The sequence below is a fragment of the Osmia lignaria genome, chromosome 9, assembly GCF_051020975.1.
Source record: "Osmia lignaria lignaria isolate PbOS001 chromosome 9, iyOsmLign1, whole genome shotgun sequence".
Lineage (NCBI taxonomy): Eukaryota > Metazoa > Arthropoda > Insecta > Hymenoptera > Megachilidae > Osmia > Osmia lignaria.
In genome coordinates, this window is record NC_135040.1 from 13,678,859 (window position 1) to 13,695,648 (window position 16,790).

Below are 16,790 nucleotides of genomic sequence, written 5' to 3' on the forward strand. Positions count from 1 at the left end.
TCTTGTCAATTTCTTTTTAAATGTATAAAAATATTTTACTAATTACAAACTTATAAAATACTGTAATATTTTAATATAAAAGTTTTTCTAAATGGAAGTTTAACTGCGTCGTGCGCATGAAGTCTAGTTTGCATGATTATCGGTTAATGAAAAGAAGGTGAAACGTAAAAGCGCAAGACGACAATCGAACACGGCGAGCGATAGAAGTATTCCGCGTTGTTAGTAATTTTCTTTAGCTGTATTTGTTCGTGTAAATAGTTTGACAGACGATATACCAATAACGTGTTCTTGTTAGTGCATCTGGCGATAAAAATTTATCCACAAAATGCTAAGTAAAATAGTTAATAGGACATACTATCGATTCACAGCCTGATTGGTTAAGTCAGTGTTGAATGCAAGTATGGCCGCCCTGCCATCACCCACGCAGGTATACTGTAATTTTTATATTTCTAGCATGATATAATATTCGATACAATGTAACTGTTACTAAATAGGTTGTTCTAAACCTTATCTTTATTTAGTACAAGAATAGGATTATCTTTTGTTATATATATATTCTTCTATCTTCCGATACTTACACTGCTGATTACTTAAACTTTGACAGCACAAATAATCTTTCAATATATTTACGAAAAATGTATTTCTTCTTTCACCTATTTTATAATAAATTTTGTAATGAAATTATCATATACTATATACAATTTACTGTATTACAAATAAATTTGACCTTAACATGTTCATTTATACAATTGGAAATATCAGTTGTGATATACTGCTCATTTCCGGCAATTAAAATTTATACAAATTATCTATATGTAGAACTAAAATGCCCAATAAAGTATTATAATTCATAATATAATGTGAATGAATATAATAAATTTATGTTTATAGGTGGCTGGAAGCCATACTGATATATATGAAGCCTATTATAACCAGGTATAATGTTACATATTTTGAAATAATATTTAACTCTTAAATATCATGATTTAAAAATATAATATACAGGATGTATGTTATATTGATTTTTAGTATATAAGGTATTATTTCATCATTTTTATTTTTCACAATATTTGAGGGTTAATTATATTTAAAGGTTGATCCCAATGGATGTGGACAAATTGGTGCAATGGAAGCTGCAAGATTTCTTAAGAAATCCCAGCTAAGCGATGATGTATTAAGTAAAATATGGGATATGGCAGATCCACAATCGCGTGGATTATTAGATAAGTCTGGACTTTTTGTTGCTCTTAAGCTTTGTGCATTGGCACAGGCAGGAAGGGATATTAGTATGTCAAATTTAAGCATGGAACTGCCTCCTCCAAAAATGGTAAGCCATTATATAGCGTATAAAGCAAATTTTTCTATTGATTATTTTTATTTATTTTTAGGGTGATATTCCTATAACATACACTAAGAATGTAGTAAATGCTTTGCCAGTAATAACACCTGTCAGTACCGGAGATTGGTCTATTAAGCCATCAGAGAGGGCCAAATATGATCAGCTTTTTGATAGCTTGCAACCTACAAATGGGTATATTCCAGGAAATAAAGTAAAAGGTGTTCTTATAGATAGTAAACTTCCATTGGATACTCTTGGAACAATTTGGGACCTTGCAGACATGGATAAGGATGGTATGCTGGATAGACACGAATTTGTTGTTGTAAGTATTCAACTACATTTGTAATAAACATTATCCATTATTCCTATTTGAGTATCAGTGTAATGTTGTTACAGTTATAATTTTGTTTCTTTCTTGTACAGGCTATGCACTTAGTATATAAAGCATTAGAAAAATATGCAATACCAAGTGTACTTCCACCAGAATTAATGCCACCTGGTAAAAGAAAAGACTCTATACCTGTATCAAAATCTCCTGCAGCTTTAGGAATAATAACAACCGCCCCGCCGCCTATTCCACCTTTACCGAATGTATCCTCTGTAAAGAGTATGCCTAGCATGGATACAGCAAGGGTATTTAAATTCTTATAAAACTATAATAGTTGCAGTTTTTATATGTTATAAATTTAATATAAATGTGATGTATGTAGACAAACGTACAATGGGTAGTTTCATCTGAGGATCAAATAGCAGCAGAAAAATTATTTTTGCAAGCTGATCTAGATATGGATGGATATGTCTCAGGTATCGAAATCAAAGATGTCTTCCTTCAAAGTGGACTTCGACAGACTGTATTGGCTGATATATGGTACATATTTTTGTTTATTAATTATGACCGAAAAATAAAGTACGTCATTTATTCATATCTTTACTTATGTTCCAGGGGCCTTTGTGACACATGTCAAACTGGAAAGTTAAATAAAGAACAATTTGCTCTGGCTATGTGGCTTATTAAACAAAAACTTAGGGGTATTGATCCACCTGCATCTTTAACTTCTGATATGATACCACCTTCTATGCGAAAACCTTCTGATACTATTGTGGTAGGTATTTTCTTTTGTTTAACGAACTCTCATTTATTGATATAGTGTTTTATTTAAAAAGTACAATATATGGTGTAATTAATGTACTGTAAAGCGTTTACGACCTTGGAATGCTCTCCAGAATACCATCATAAATACAATAATTATTAAAATTCCACCAACCATAATTACACTATAATTCGTTTGTAACTCTATTTCTCCAGTCACATTTAATTTTATTACGCCAATAATTTTATCTTTCTGCCAACAACTGGAAGCAAAATGAATTATATTTAAAAAATCATTACTCGGTCTTAAGCAATCGTCTTACCTATAGACGTTTGTATCTTCGAATTTTAATGATTTGAAGATTATATGCATTTGTGGATTAATATAAATTCTTCCTTGAGATTGATCTTGAATAACCGTTGGATTCAAGAATTTGTTATTAACATTCCAAGTAATTGGTATATTTGTATTTAAGCTTCTGAAAAAGTATGTAAAAATGTCATAATGATTATTTAATTTTTTTTTAATGGTTTTTACCCTGGGCATATAAGTATTGCTTTCTTATCATATTTTTGATAAATAGTTGTGCGTATAACTGGTGGTGATGGAACAGGTATTCCTTGGATCATAGAATAAATACCAGCACTATTATTCGCACTTTCGATTACATTTCCTTGTTTATCACGCACTTCAAATATTGTATTTTGTGAGCACTTTATCTACAAAGTTATTCAACTTCATTTCATCATATTATACATAAAATATTCTTAATATTATTTTATACATGAAACATTAAAGGTACCTTGCAATATCGCACCATCATTTCTGTCTTTCTATCGTTAATATCCGAAATATCCAAAAGTTCTTTAGGCACGTGCTTACTTTTACAGGGTAGTTTGTTTCTAAATAAACGTAAAATCGTTCTGATTTTATCATTAACACCTTCATTAAGAACTTCATTTTGAGTTATATCTTCTGGCATTTCATTCTGTTCATCTTTTGTAACTAAATATTATTATGTTTCTATTTTAATTTCGTTAATACTCGTTTAATGGTAAAGGGTAATGTAGAAAAAGAATGTACTTTGTCTCTTTGTTTCTTTTGTTACTACATTTGAAGAAATAGTGCAGTATCCGTATCGGACTTTTTTACCAACCATATTGCATTTAGAACATGGTGACCATTTAGTCCATGTTGTATAAACATTTAAATTATATTCCGCTATTGTCTTTTTTGGTATTGCATGAGGCTTATTTGGTGCAGTATTAGGATACACAATTTTTATTTCTTCAGAGTTAGTATCGATAGACACATAATAAGATGTTGACAGCATATCTCCTAATTTGCACCAGTATTGCCCAGCTTGTTCAGACTGTAGAAGTTTTTAAATATTATTTTAATGCATAAATTAATAATTAATTTGTATATTTCAATTAAGTATATGTATATATACTTTAATATTATGTATTATTAATTCCTTTTCATTTGGTGAAATCAGAATGTTATCTAATTCTTCTATTATTGTACTTGTTTCATTACTGTCATTATTGTTGAAGTACCACTCTATATTATTATTTGCATATGTTTCTATTGGAGAAATACATATTTGACATTGCAACCTAAAATAAATTGCTTAATAATTTTAATTGTACATGATATACTAAAATAACATTTCTTTAATCATACGTGACAAGTGTTCCTTCCATAGCTATAAGAGCTTCTGGATGCATTGTCTTTCCTGATTCAATATTAGTATATGCTTTCCTTAAACAGTTATAATATTCTTGCCATAATTGTTTATGTATCTCTCTATATGTTTCATTTGCCCTTGGATATTCAAATTCATTGATATCAAGAAGAAGTTCATTTTCTTGAAACAGATAGAATTTTATTATACATAGTTGTCAGAAAATAGTAGAAGATATTTTACCTTTAGGCTTATTCAATATTTTATTTATTTTCTTCCGAAGTTCGCTATATGTTTTTAATAAATTCATTTTTATTGCAAAATTGAGCAATGTTATTATTTAAGATAAAATCGTTTTTAAATGTCTGGCTATTTGTTTCATAAAGTTCTCATATCTCTATAAAACTTGAAATATCATTTTTGAGTTCTTCATTTATTTTAAACATTTATCTTTACATTCATATTAAAATATCATGTCAAATAATCGTAAATACAATTTAAATACAAAATCAAACGTATATTCATCATTTAAAGAGAAAAATAGTACTTCAGATATTCAAGATTCCGTGAAAGTTACACCTTTGTCGTTAACTTATAAATCTCCTGCAGATATTTTGCAAACAGAGAGGGCAAAAAATATTATGTTTGTTAAACAGCTACAAAAAGAAGCAAAAGAAGCTAGACTAAAATCTTTATTTGAGATGGATAGCTCTGGGAAAATTAAATACAAAACGCGTCGTGAATATATGCAAGAATTTATAATGAATATGTTAAATGATACTACATTTATTGCTATTGACTAATTCAGTGTAAAATAATGTAATACAAAAATATAAAGATCATTCTGTTGTATAGTAGTAAGAAAAGATATGATTTATAAATTATAATTCATTTTATGTGTAAAATATATTTTTCTGTGTAGGAAAATAATAATATATCTGGATATTCAAATCCAGAATTGGACATGATAAGCAAAGATATAGCAGAACTTGTACGTGAAAGGCAAACCATGGAGCAGGACATAGCCCAAAAAGAAGCTGATATTAAGATAAAAAACGGTGAAATAAAAAGTTTGCAAAGTGAATTGGATACTCTAGCAGCTACCCTAAAACAATTGGAGAACCAGAAGGGTGAAGCACAAAAACGATTGAATGACTTAAAAGCTCAGGTAAATCAAATTTTAATTTAGTGTAATTAAATAATCTGCTTGCTGAATGTGTAGCTTTGCTTCGACGTATATAAAATAAAAACGTGTAAGTACTTATGAAGTGTACATATAGTGCTTTTGTTAAAAAGTGTAAATAATTAAATGTACCACAGCATATAAATTTTATGTGAACATTTATTATATCAAGTTAATTCTAAATATGGTATTTGTTTAATGGGTATACATGTATCGAAAAATGTAACTCGGTCTTGTACCTATAATTTCATTAAGTTTTATTCTAAAATATGTGTGCTTATTGTATTTTTATTGATTTAAAATTTATAACATTGATCATGTGTAACAAGTCACATAGCATGTTTAAAGCATTTTAATAATTATCCATATACGTATTGTATATTCTTTATTACATAGCATGATGCAGATTTTGACAAAGAGAAAAGTATGTACGTATATTATCGAGGCATCATATATCCATGACTTTGTTTTTTATTATCTGCTTTTTTTTATATAATTTAAATTTGTATGTAGCAGTATTTGAATATTTATTAATTTATTTCTTACTTTATTTTATGCTATGTTTAGATTCATTATTATGATTTAGTTTTATTATGTTTGGCTTGTAGAAGGCAGAAGTAGATAAAGATTTGAGTGAAGTCGAGCAGAAGATTCATGAAGAACAAAAAAAGGTACATCAAAAAAGTTCTACTTTTAGTAGAGGGCAGGTATGGTTACAATATACCCAGATTTTATTTTTTATTTTTTTAATATTATAGTTATATAACTGTAATATGTAACCATTAAGTAAGGTATGATAAATTTAAATTTATTTGTTGTAAGATAAAACTAGAAATAGACAAATTCAAAATAGCCTTCAAATATTAATTTGATTCTAATTATACGTAGGAAAAAATAAAACTGCTATGAAGGTTGTATGTATGTATACAGATCTTTAAGTAGATAACTCAGTATCAGTACACTATGTTAATTTATGGAAAGCTTCATTTATTTCTATTACACTTGCGTAGGTAATGCTAGAGTGCTTTGTTGCAATGCATGGTAAAATAACTGTAGCATATGTTGCCATCAGAAAAATTATATTTGCTTGCAACTTTTCATTTCAGGCTCTGATCTGGTATTTATAACAATGATTTTATTTTACAATATATTTTTATATTGTATGTATTTAAATTCAATTAACTAGATTTGAGTCTTAAATGTCACAATTATGTATGACATTTTTTATAATGTATATAAAAAATGATTATATCTACTAAAATCATCATTATTTATTAATAACGTTATATGATTGATAATACTCGTGAATTAATACATGTATAAGTTATACGCTGAAAAATATATATAATGTAAATTATTACAAATAATTTATTGTAAGCAACATTTTATTATTGTTAATAATAGGTTGATAAATTACGTCAACAAGCAGAAGAGCAAGAATCAGTTTTACGTGCTCAAGAGGAAGAATTAAATTCTAAACGACAAGAATTGGAAGGCTTGAAGCAAGAGGAGCAGCAGTTAGAGCAACAACAAAATAAAAGCAGGGACCAATTAAATGAACTCACGAAAAATTTGCAGGATACTCAATTGCAAATTTGTCAAGCAAAAGCGAAAATTACTCATTTGCAAGAACAACAACGACAGATGAGCGATGCAATTGCACTTTACGACTCTGCACTTGCAGCAGGGGATGCCTCTCTTGTACCTGATACTAGTCTGCAATTTAATCCTGAAATTGAAGACCTAGAGTATGTATTTGATTTATAAATTTTTTAATTATATTTATTAAAAAAGTATAATTTTATTATCCTTATTTAATGATAATAAAATAGGTATGACAAAGCTACACACAAAGAGGATGGAGTACAAGAGAAAAAAACTGATTCATTTTCTAATGCAAACGGAACAACTTTGGATGGATTTGAACAGGATCCTTTTGCATCAAGCAAAGCTCAAGAAGCATTTACAGCAACAACACCAGATCCATTTGGAAGTGCATTTCCATCTCAGAATACTGTAAGTTTTTCTTAAGTTAAATAATCGCTAATAACATTTGCATCATTAACAATATTGTTTGTAATCATAGGGAGGATTTACATCTGATCCATTTAGTGCATTTGATAATAGTAATGTCATAAAACAGGATCCTTTTGATCCATTTGGTGATAGTAAAAGAACTGACACTAAAGCTGTAACTGGAACAGCAGTAAGTTGTTTTAAATAGAAAAAGTAATAATAATATAATCTTGTTACATTTGTAATTAAAATTTTTTTTTCTTTTAGACGACAAAAGATCCATTCGGAGATGATCCGTTTGCAAATCTTCATGCACCAACTCGTCCAGAAAGTCCTAGCCCAGCTCTTCCTCCTAAGAAAGCAAAACAACCACCCCCACGACCAGCACCTCCACGACCTACTCAAGGACCTACTGGTCCTCTCCGAGCTGCACCAGCACCACCTACTCCTTCTCCCACTCCTGATCCTTTCGCAAACGCTAATACTGATCCTTTCTCTGCTCAGCAAGGGGTAATTGATAACAACAACAGTACTAGTTTCACTAGCTCAACTGGATTCGCCGATTTTGCAAATTTTGATTCTAAGGTATACCACTCTTTAATTCTTATATAAATTACAATATCGTTCAAAAGAATGCTTTAATTTTATTAGTTAGTACAATATTTTTAGCCACTGTTGATTATAATAAGTTACTTCCCTCCTTTCTTTTCAAGTGTTCCTCCATATCAGTCTGGCCATATCCCATCCCTCCTCAGTCTCATCAGTTTCTAGTACGTTACATTTTTCGTTACTGTATGCGTTATCTATATATTTTGTAGCTATTTTTAACTAAAAAACGTAATATATTGGTATGACTAAAGTAAAATATTATGTACATATATTATTTAGCGTGCTCATGTTGAAATGTAAAAGATATTTAATTTCATAATATGTCATTCCAGTATATTAAAATTGTATTTTGTAAAATATACTTATAAAAGAATTAATTATATCTTTTGTTTTATATTTAGGTAGAAGCTGCACAATTTTCAGTTTATTCATTCAACTGGCTCCTGGAGCATGCTGTCTACAAATTAATTAATTTATTTTCTTTATTTCAATATCGTATTCTTTCATTTTATGATGTTGCATGGCAATTTTTGATTATTTCATATTCAACTAAAATATTCGAGTTACACCGATTAAGACTGTTTAACTTCTCAAAAATCTTATAATAGTTTATTATAATGAAACTGACGGTAATGAACTCGAATATTTTAAAGCGCTTGCAACTTAACATTTCCTAGTATTTGAACAGCAGCAATATATGGTCCAGCAGCCTGACGATAACCAGCGGTTTTCGCGTTATTCTTTCTACCTTTTCAGTAAATGAAAATTGACCACTGAAAAAACCCTGCTTCAGCCGGAACCAACACTGAATCGAACGGCGCCACCCAGACCAACGAGCAGAGCGCATACAGTATATCCAAAGTTGCCGGACTTCACGGAAGACCCGTTTAGAGATTACCGATACGAGGATCCCTTTAACATAGCGGATCCTTTCGCTGACGATGCAGAAGACCTGAACGCTAATAAGAGCAAAGAGACTGGCAAAGTGGATCCATTTGGTTACGGAACAACTTCGATACCTCCTCGTGATAATTCCTTCTCCAAGAGTTTCGACACTGATTTCTCCAATACCTTTCCATTAACTAGAAACAAGATTGATAAAGATAACGCTAAATTCGATGCTGACTTCATGAAAGCGTTCTCCGATGATAACAGAAATATAAAGACTATCGAATCCGACGTATTTTCTAATACCAAGGCAAAAACGGTGGACATTGATGAAGCATTTTCTGCCAAGAGTGAAAAGTCGTCTAAGAAACACGGACAGGACTTTACGCATTATAAATCTAAAACTAATTTTAACGATAAAAAGTCAAAAAACGAGACTGGTAAAATTTGGAATGGTAACAATACTCCATTATCGTTAACCGAAGAAGAGCAATTTGTTTGGGCGTCTCAACAAAGTTTAAAGACCGAGGAAGAGAGACGTAGGCGTAAACAGCAAGAAGAAGCGGAATTAGCTTTAGCTCTTGAATTGAGCAAACAAGAAAAGTCTGGAAAATTGTAAGCTTGATCAAGTAAAGCAGTTACTCTATAATTCATCCAAGTGATCAACGTACATGTTTTCAAGCACAACGACTTTGTAAATCTTGATAGTGAAACCAGAACCTGAATGCATATGGTACGTTAACTTCCTATAATCGTAAATGGTTAGAAGAATTGAAAAATCCGCACTAATGAAAGCTACAACAAATATTCACGTAAAATACAATAATTATTCGCAATGCTTATTTTTAATATTATATACCATATCATAATTGCTGTGAAACGAAGATACTTAGAAAATAAAACAGATATTAGTGAAGCATACAGATATCCAGGAATCCATAGAAGCATGCATTAATCATCAAGAAGCATTTTACCGTGTATGTAATCAGTGTTGAATGTGATTTTTCCGTTTTTCACTTGACACGAGATGAATGTTAACAAAATATTAATGCATTACAATTATTTGAATGCGGAAACGCCTTTGTTGGCATTGTCATTTATTACAGAAATCAATGGATTTTTGTAAAATGGAAAGAAAGAAAAAAGGAAGGAAAGAAAAGATTAATTATTGCCTTGCAATATCGAATTCTAAAACAATGACACTTATTATAATAGTAGCTGGTTCTACGCTATCGCTAACAGTAAATTAGTATGTATAAAAGCAAAATATAATGGCAGATTATTGGATTGACAATAAAACGTTGAATACATATATTCCGTGAGTTCAAAATGAGAGGAATAGTGATATAAATGATTATTCGTATTCAAGCAAAACGAAGGTTCTCAGTGTCGTTATGTGAAACACACTTTAAACATACATCTGTACATTTGTGACTAGCAATGGAGTAATTTTTCTGTTTAATTTCATCTATGCTAGAATTATATGTCCTGTGCATGGTATTCGAATTTGATATGCCTTCACCAGTGTTTGTTGAAAGACTCTGTATCATTGGACTGAAAACTTTGAGCCAGACAAATTGTTAATTACATAGTAACACGTAAGGCATAAGACGTATAAATATTATTGAACTGTTGTTAACGTGCCCTAGTATGCTTTTTCGACGCAATAATTCTGTGTATAAGAAAAAAAGTTTCCATAGTATGTTTTCAATGTAAAAATTCAAATTTATTGTTCAACTTAAAACGCAATAGAGAAAAATGGAAAAATGTATGTTTATCTTTATTATATTATCACGTATCATTTTATTAGGACTGAATAAAATTGAATGTTGCGAATAGCAAATGATGGTATTGTTACGTTAATAGTAAGTGAACTGTTATAATAACGTTCATAAGAATGTCTAATTTAGCCTTCGGTCTTAGTACGTCCCAAAGAATAACGTGTTCAGATAAAGCGTAGCTCCCGTGTTTGTCCCAAAGATGCCGTCATCATATGGAATCATTGAAATCAAACACAATGGGTGGTCGCGTTTATTTTTACTTTTACTGTTGTATCGCGTAATTTCATAACGACGATGTATTATCCATACTGTATATATTATTATCTATATTATTTCATCGTAATTATTATGACCATTATCGTGTTACTATTGTTATATCACTATCATTGACATTATTACTATTACTATTACTATTATTACTACTACTACTACTACTACTATTACTACTATTGTCTATAACGTAGCATCTATTATCATAAAACACTATGCGCTGTCAATATATCATTTACCAATGAACAGAAGTAAGTGTAAAATCGTATTATATATACATGTTATTCATAAATATGATTATTGTATATCGGTATTGTTAGAGTTTCAAATGCCTATACAAGGGTGTTCCACATCACTAAAATAAGCCTCATCTTTATAATGTTCAAAGATGTAAAGAAATGATATAGAAGAAAATTAAATGCTGTTGAATGATGTATATTCTAAACTTAAGTTCGACACATTCGACGTTATTTAATTTTCTCCCATCTCTAATTGTTTTAGCATTATAACTTATTTCAGTTGTATGGGACACTTTGTATAGATACATCTTGATCACAGAAGCATAGGATCAAGCGCGACGATTACAGATGTGTGCCAGAATGAACCTTTATCGGAATAAACCAAATGATCTAATCACGCTTGATTCAGATGATTTAGAAAGGCCTCGTCCAAAGAATTTGAATTGATTTCTTGTTGCATCAACTATATTCTAATTGTGACGAACAGTCTTTGTTACTGAATGCTTAAGCGTATGAAAAAATGTACTTGAACTATGTATAATTGAATGTTCAAGTAATTAATCTTTCATGAGACGCGGTAACGAAGTCGAATTGTATACGGTGTACTATGCACAAAGGACGCTGGTTTCTTTTTATATACGTATTTAATATACATACATTTACAGCATTGAGGGAGATACAAAATAAGAATGATGCTTTGTTAATTTAAGTCGAAAACTCCCTGTAGTAATTAGTAAAAAAAAAAAATATGTTGCGTAAATTCACTTCTCTTCGTGTAATCGACAAGCACCTCGAGCAATGTATAATTATACAAATATACATAAATGTATGTATTTTTCGGTAAACAAATTTCTCTGAGAGACTGAACACGTAGAACGTCCTTTGAAAGACGGAATTCCATTAGAAGATTTCTTCATACGATCTTTGTATCTTCAAGAAAAAGAAAAGAGACATTCAGGAGTTATGCTTATTAAGATTAAAAATAATATCATTGAATGGATTGTTTAAATTGCTTAACACCTTACCGACCGGAAGTCCTCGTAGTTCTTGATGGCAGTGGTCGTTGACTGAAAACCAACTAATAAGCCCTAAATGATTTATCTATAACTCAATGAAAAAATTATTAATATCTATTTATGTTATTCGCGATCGGTAGATAAGGTGTTGAAAATATTACTTATAATAGATGAATAATTTCTGTTGTTATACAATGTGATGTACCTTAGCCGCATTTTCAAAAGTTTCTTGGAGAAATCTTTATGATTAAGGACGTGACTGAAGAAAATTAGAAATTTTGATGCTTAGGCATGAGAAACGTTCAAGGATGCCTATACATAAGTTTAGAAATTTGTTTGCTATTTGTTTAACAACGAGATTGCTGCACATATGTAGATGATCCACACGCATAATGAATGTATCCTCTAAGCTGCGCGCTTGCGCGGACGTAAAGTTCCCGGGCATTTAAAATTTTGCCCGCGCACCATTCAAAATCATAACAGGTCCGCGCAGAAAGTAAATGAAAATTAGAGGGAACGTTTTGCATAATCGCTGATAATCTTCGACCCTGAGTGTATCGTAAATGTAGAAAAATATTGAGAATGTAACAACGTCCAGGTGTATAGCAGTTTTTCCACAAGTTTGAAGTACAGCGAAGTAATGATTCCAGAGCGGTTTAAAAAAAAAAGAAGGCAGGAAATAACAAAGATTTTTCGTTTTGTAAAATTACAACAGAGTTTCTCTTGGTTCAATTTATACTAGAGGTATTATGTTCCTGTCATCGTTTCGTAGTTTAATCTTAAACGAGGTTTAATTAAACATTTTTGCTCAACGTCTAAGTATTTCCTAAGATGTGTATTATCTATTTCGTAAATTTGTAAGAGTTGCTGCGTTACAGATTGACAAATTAATTGAAATTTATTCATTCCAAACGTGTCGTTATACGCTCTAAATATTCCAGAAGTTGTTTACCATGTAATTAATATGAAAAATGCACTCCCAGATGATTAACTCATTGTTAATTACTTGTTAAATCAATGATTCAAAAATATTCGAGGACTCAAATTATCCGCAAAGATTGTATTTTTAATAATGTGACATGCATTTTTATAAAAATGAACGCATTTCATTGCCATTTTTTTTTTAACTGCGTTTCATATCGTGTCGAATTGATAATTTGTTAATTTATAAATAAGTCATCCCTTTATTAATATTAAAATTCTGGATTGTAATTTATAATAAAACTTAAGAAATTCTTGAATTTTGAAGCAACCTTTCGAAATGGATATACATACGTTTGTGTATCCTTTGCCTTTTTGCTTCTTAATAAAATAGCGAGTTAGTAAATTTTGTTAAACGTGGCTGCGCAGTCACACAATTAACAGATACATTATACCGATGTTACAAGTTACAGGCAAATACATATATAGCAAATCGTTGTTTTATCATAATACGTCTCCTTGTACATAAGTTTAAATATATAAATATCTGGTTCATTATACGTACATTAATTTCTACTGTCACTTCTTCCTATCTTTCATTTTTGCTGATACCTGATATCAGTACTAACTTTATTATTTAAATTAACAGCAACATACGTTCGTTACATTATCATTTTATACATCATTAAAACGCCGATTTCCCAAAATAATTTTAATAAAAAAAAAGGTAATGTTGCTTGTCCAATATAAATAAGCACATTTTAATGTAGGCATTTCGTTTATTTTATAATAATAAAAAAACAGTTTGGTAATGAGCACAGTCACCAACACCCTTTGTATAAAAATTGTATAATAACATTTTTATTACACCCTGTTTCCAAGTATTGTGGTTTAGATGATACAACAATACAAATTCTCACAATATGTTGCATCCTAGAGACACATTGTATAAAAGCATATACATAAATCCGCTTTTGATGAATTATTTAATCATAAAAAAAGAAAAATGAATAAATGAATATTATAACATTTATACAATATAAAACTTTTGTATATCTTATTTTTAGAACAAAAATAATTTTTTTGTGGAGAATTTTTATACTGTAAAAAATACAAAGATATAAATAAAATAATACATGATTTTTAAAGCAAAAGTTTTCCATTAAAAAAATTATTAGTAATATGTATAATTGTAATGGAGATACATGTAAAACTGATACAAATAGCCAATTGGCTTAAAATTCAAGAACTCATTAAGTTAATCTTGGTTCTGAACGAAATCAATTTGGAATACAAGAAAACTTAACAGAATAATAAAAAATAGATACTTAGTATCATATTTCTCGCATCTTATGTATTGCACTATATCCTCACTTATTCATATTTTATACTTCCGACGTGAGAAACAATATATTATATTATAAAAATAGAATTTCCGATTAAAATATTAACTGTCAATATATTTCATATAAAAATTTTCTAATTTTTTATCATTATATTAGATTTCTGTTCTTCAGACACTTTAATTTGTTGCATATATGCAACGTACAACCTTTCAAATTTTACTGGTGTAAGTGTTATCTTTGCAAATAATTGCTTTTGTCATTTTTATCAAGACAAAGATAAACTTTGTACTTTACAACTTGGAACGAAGAAGTTCAATTTTTTTAGCGGCACGTTTCTGCAAATCAATCAATTTCATTGCCATTCCCATGTTACCTTGAATCTTGATTTTTCCCTGGAAAAATGCTTTTTGTGGATTCAATTTTCCAGATATAAAATCGACGATATCATTGTCATTAATTGCAATTATAACGTCGGGTTTCGTGGTTCCAAAGTATTCTACTTTCCCTTTTCCTGTTTTAGCATCCACTATCCAGAAACCTTCTTCACCATTTGCTCCCTTAGTTATTTTAATTCCATATACTCCACGAACTTTTTCAATTAAATTGTCTTGATCGTCTTGCATTGCAACTTCCAATACTTTGAATAACGCGTTCGCTTTAAAGGAATTCGGATCGGGAGTTCCATTTACAGCTTTTTTAGTTGCCGATTGCGCCGAATCAGGGAAACCCATGCGATACAAGGCAACTACAACTGCTCCGCCTAAGCCTATATTGTGTTGCAACGCGAGTTTTACATTTGGCACTTGTCTTTTACCAGCTAAACCTCGAAGTTGCCAACAAAGTTCAGTACATTGGGCTAATCCTGTTGCTCCTAAAGGATGCCCCTTTGAGATTAAACCACCGCTCGGATTTATTACATATTTTCCTCCATATGTATTATCTCCGGCATCAACTAATTTTCCACCTTGACCAGGTGGACACAAACCTAACGCTTCATAAGTGATAAGTTCGTTTGTTGAAAAGCAATCGTGCAATTCTACAACATTAACATCGCTCGGTTTGTATGGAGTTTGAGTGAACAGCTTTTCAGCAGCAATCTTTGTCATATCATATCTGTAATATACAAAGATAGTAACATTAATTTCATTCCTTTTTCAGATCAAAACTGTACATTTTGGCTAATATAATCAATTTTCTTACCCAATAAGTTTAATACAACTTTTTTCTGAAAATGTAGAAGGTGTGTCTGTAACCATTTCCATTCCTACAATTTCTACTGCTTGTGATTCCAGCTTGTGCTTGTGAACAAAGTCTTCATTGGCCAAAACTACAGCTGCTGAACCGTCTGATGTTGGACAACATTGAAGTTTAGTGAGCGGTCCAAATACTTTTGGAGACTTCATTATTTGCTCTAGAGTATATTTTTCTTGGAATTGAGAGTATGGATTGTTTATGGAATGTAAATGATTTTTGTAAGCAACCTTTGCAAAATGTTCTGGTTTTGTGCCATATTTCTTCATATGTTCAATCCCAGCATTTCCAAACAGTTGTGCAGTAACTGGACTATCATCCATACCTAAAAATAAAAGTAATGAAAATGATAATAACATAAGGTATCCAAAGAACTGAATAAATATCCAGACAAGTATAATTTTACCAGCAATTTCAGACATAAGTTCTACATGCTTATCCATTGGATTTGTACGGTCCAAATATTTTGACATCAAAGAGCCCCTTTCCATTTTCTCAAAGCCAAGGGCTATTACACAATCAACTGAACCATTTTCAATAATTTGTTTACCCATTAATAAAGCAGTTGAACCAGTTGAACAATTATTATTTACATTATATATAGGACAACCAGTAAGACCAACTTGATACAACGCTCTCTGACCACAGGTGGAATCTCCATAAACATATCCAACACAGGCAGCTTTTACAGATTCATAAGGAATACGTGCATCTTGTAAAGCTTTTGTAACTGCTTCTTTTGCCATATCCGGATAATCGAAATCATCTCGTTTGCCTGGTTTTTCGAATTTTGTCATACCGACACCCACAACGTAAACTTTCATTTTCGGTGATATTTTGTTGTTTCCTTATATGTAGAACGTAAATAATCTAGAATTCGTACAAAGTAATATGAGTAGTTAATAGTTTCGTTGATACTCAATAACAGCTGGATACGCTAGGAAGCTTCGACTTATTAGTGAATATGTTATGCACGAAAGTGAACTTTAATCTCATCCAATATCTAATCGTAAAAAATGACATACATAGCTTGAATGACCAAGCTACTTTCCAACTAGCCTTATCCACGCCAACTACAGACCGCCATCTATACGAAAACGGCGCAAACTACTCAACAGCTTACCGGCTGGGTTTCCGGGGAACACTATTGCCT

The 16,790-nt window shown here is 30.7% G+C and overlaps 3 protein-coding genes across 13 annotated transcripts; 1 reads left to right on the forward strand and 2 right to left on the reverse strand.

Moving 5' to 3' along the window:
* The first annotated feature begins 137 nt into the window (after positions 1–137).
* On the forward strand, positions 138–11,863 carry Eps-15 (Epidermal growth factor receptor pathway substrate 15). 5 transcript variants are annotated; one of them, XM_034328748.2, is made up of 15 exons: positions 138–427; positions 892–936; positions 1,094–1,327; positions 1,389–1,661; positions 1,763–1,972; positions 2,050–2,207; positions 2,283–2,442; positions 5,040–5,285; positions 5,909–5,971; positions 6,705–7,048; positions 7,133–7,316; positions 7,387–7,506; positions 7,584–7,901; positions 8,030–8,086; positions 8,719–11,863. In XM_034328748.2, the coding sequence occupies exons 1-15, from the start codon at positions 401–403 to the stop codon at positions 9,430–9,432; spliced, it is 3,153 nt and encodes a 1,050-aa protein (XP_034184639.1). In that variant the 5' UTR covers positions 138–400; the 3' UTR covers positions 9,433–11,863. The 5 variants fall into 5 exon arrangements, with proteins under 5 accessions (XP_034184639.1, XP_034184661.1, XP_034184651.1 ...); XM_034328770.2 differs by having other exon boundaries at positions 8,682–8,828; XM_034328760.2 differs by lacking the exon at positions 5,909–5,971.
* Positions 2,495–4,518, reverse strand: LOC117606414 (Ig-like V-type domain-containing protein FAM187A). Its single transcript, XM_034328804.2, has 8 exons — positions 4,361–4,518; positions 4,117–4,300; positions 3,884–4,049; positions 3,514–3,802; positions 3,233–3,435; positions 2,968–3,149; positions 2,753–2,908; positions 2,495–2,692 (listed from the first exon to the last, which is right to left on the reverse strand). Exons 1-8 carry the CDS (start codon positions 4,425–4,427, stop codon positions 2,521–2,523), a joined length of 1,419 nt encoding a protein of 472 aa, XP_034184695.2. The 5' UTR covers positions 4,428–4,518; the 3' UTR covers positions 2,495–2,520.
* On the reverse strand, positions 11,826–16,677 carry ScpX (Sterol carrier protein X-related thiolase). 7 transcript variants are annotated; one of them, XR_013062673.1, is made up of 5 exons: positions 16,044–16,677; positions 15,587–15,962; positions 12,325–15,499; positions 12,129–12,204; positions 11,826–12,033 (listed from the first exon to the last, which is right to left on the reverse strand). XR_013062673.1 is itself a non-coding variant. In XM_034328791.2 (3 exons), the coding sequence occupies exons 1-3, from the start codon at positions 16,459–16,461 to the stop codon at positions 14,677–14,679; spliced, it is 1,617 nt and encodes a 538-aa protein (XP_034184682.2). In that variant the 5' UTR covers positions 16,462–16,677; the 3' UTR covers positions 11,826–14,676. The 7 variants fall into 7 exon arrangements, 1 of the variants encoding a protein (XP_034184682.2); XR_013062672.1 differs by having other exon boundaries at positions 12,281–15,499; XR_013062674.1 differs by lacking the exon at positions 12,129–12,204.
* Between the last annotated feature and the right edge of the window lie 113 nt (positions 16,678–16,790).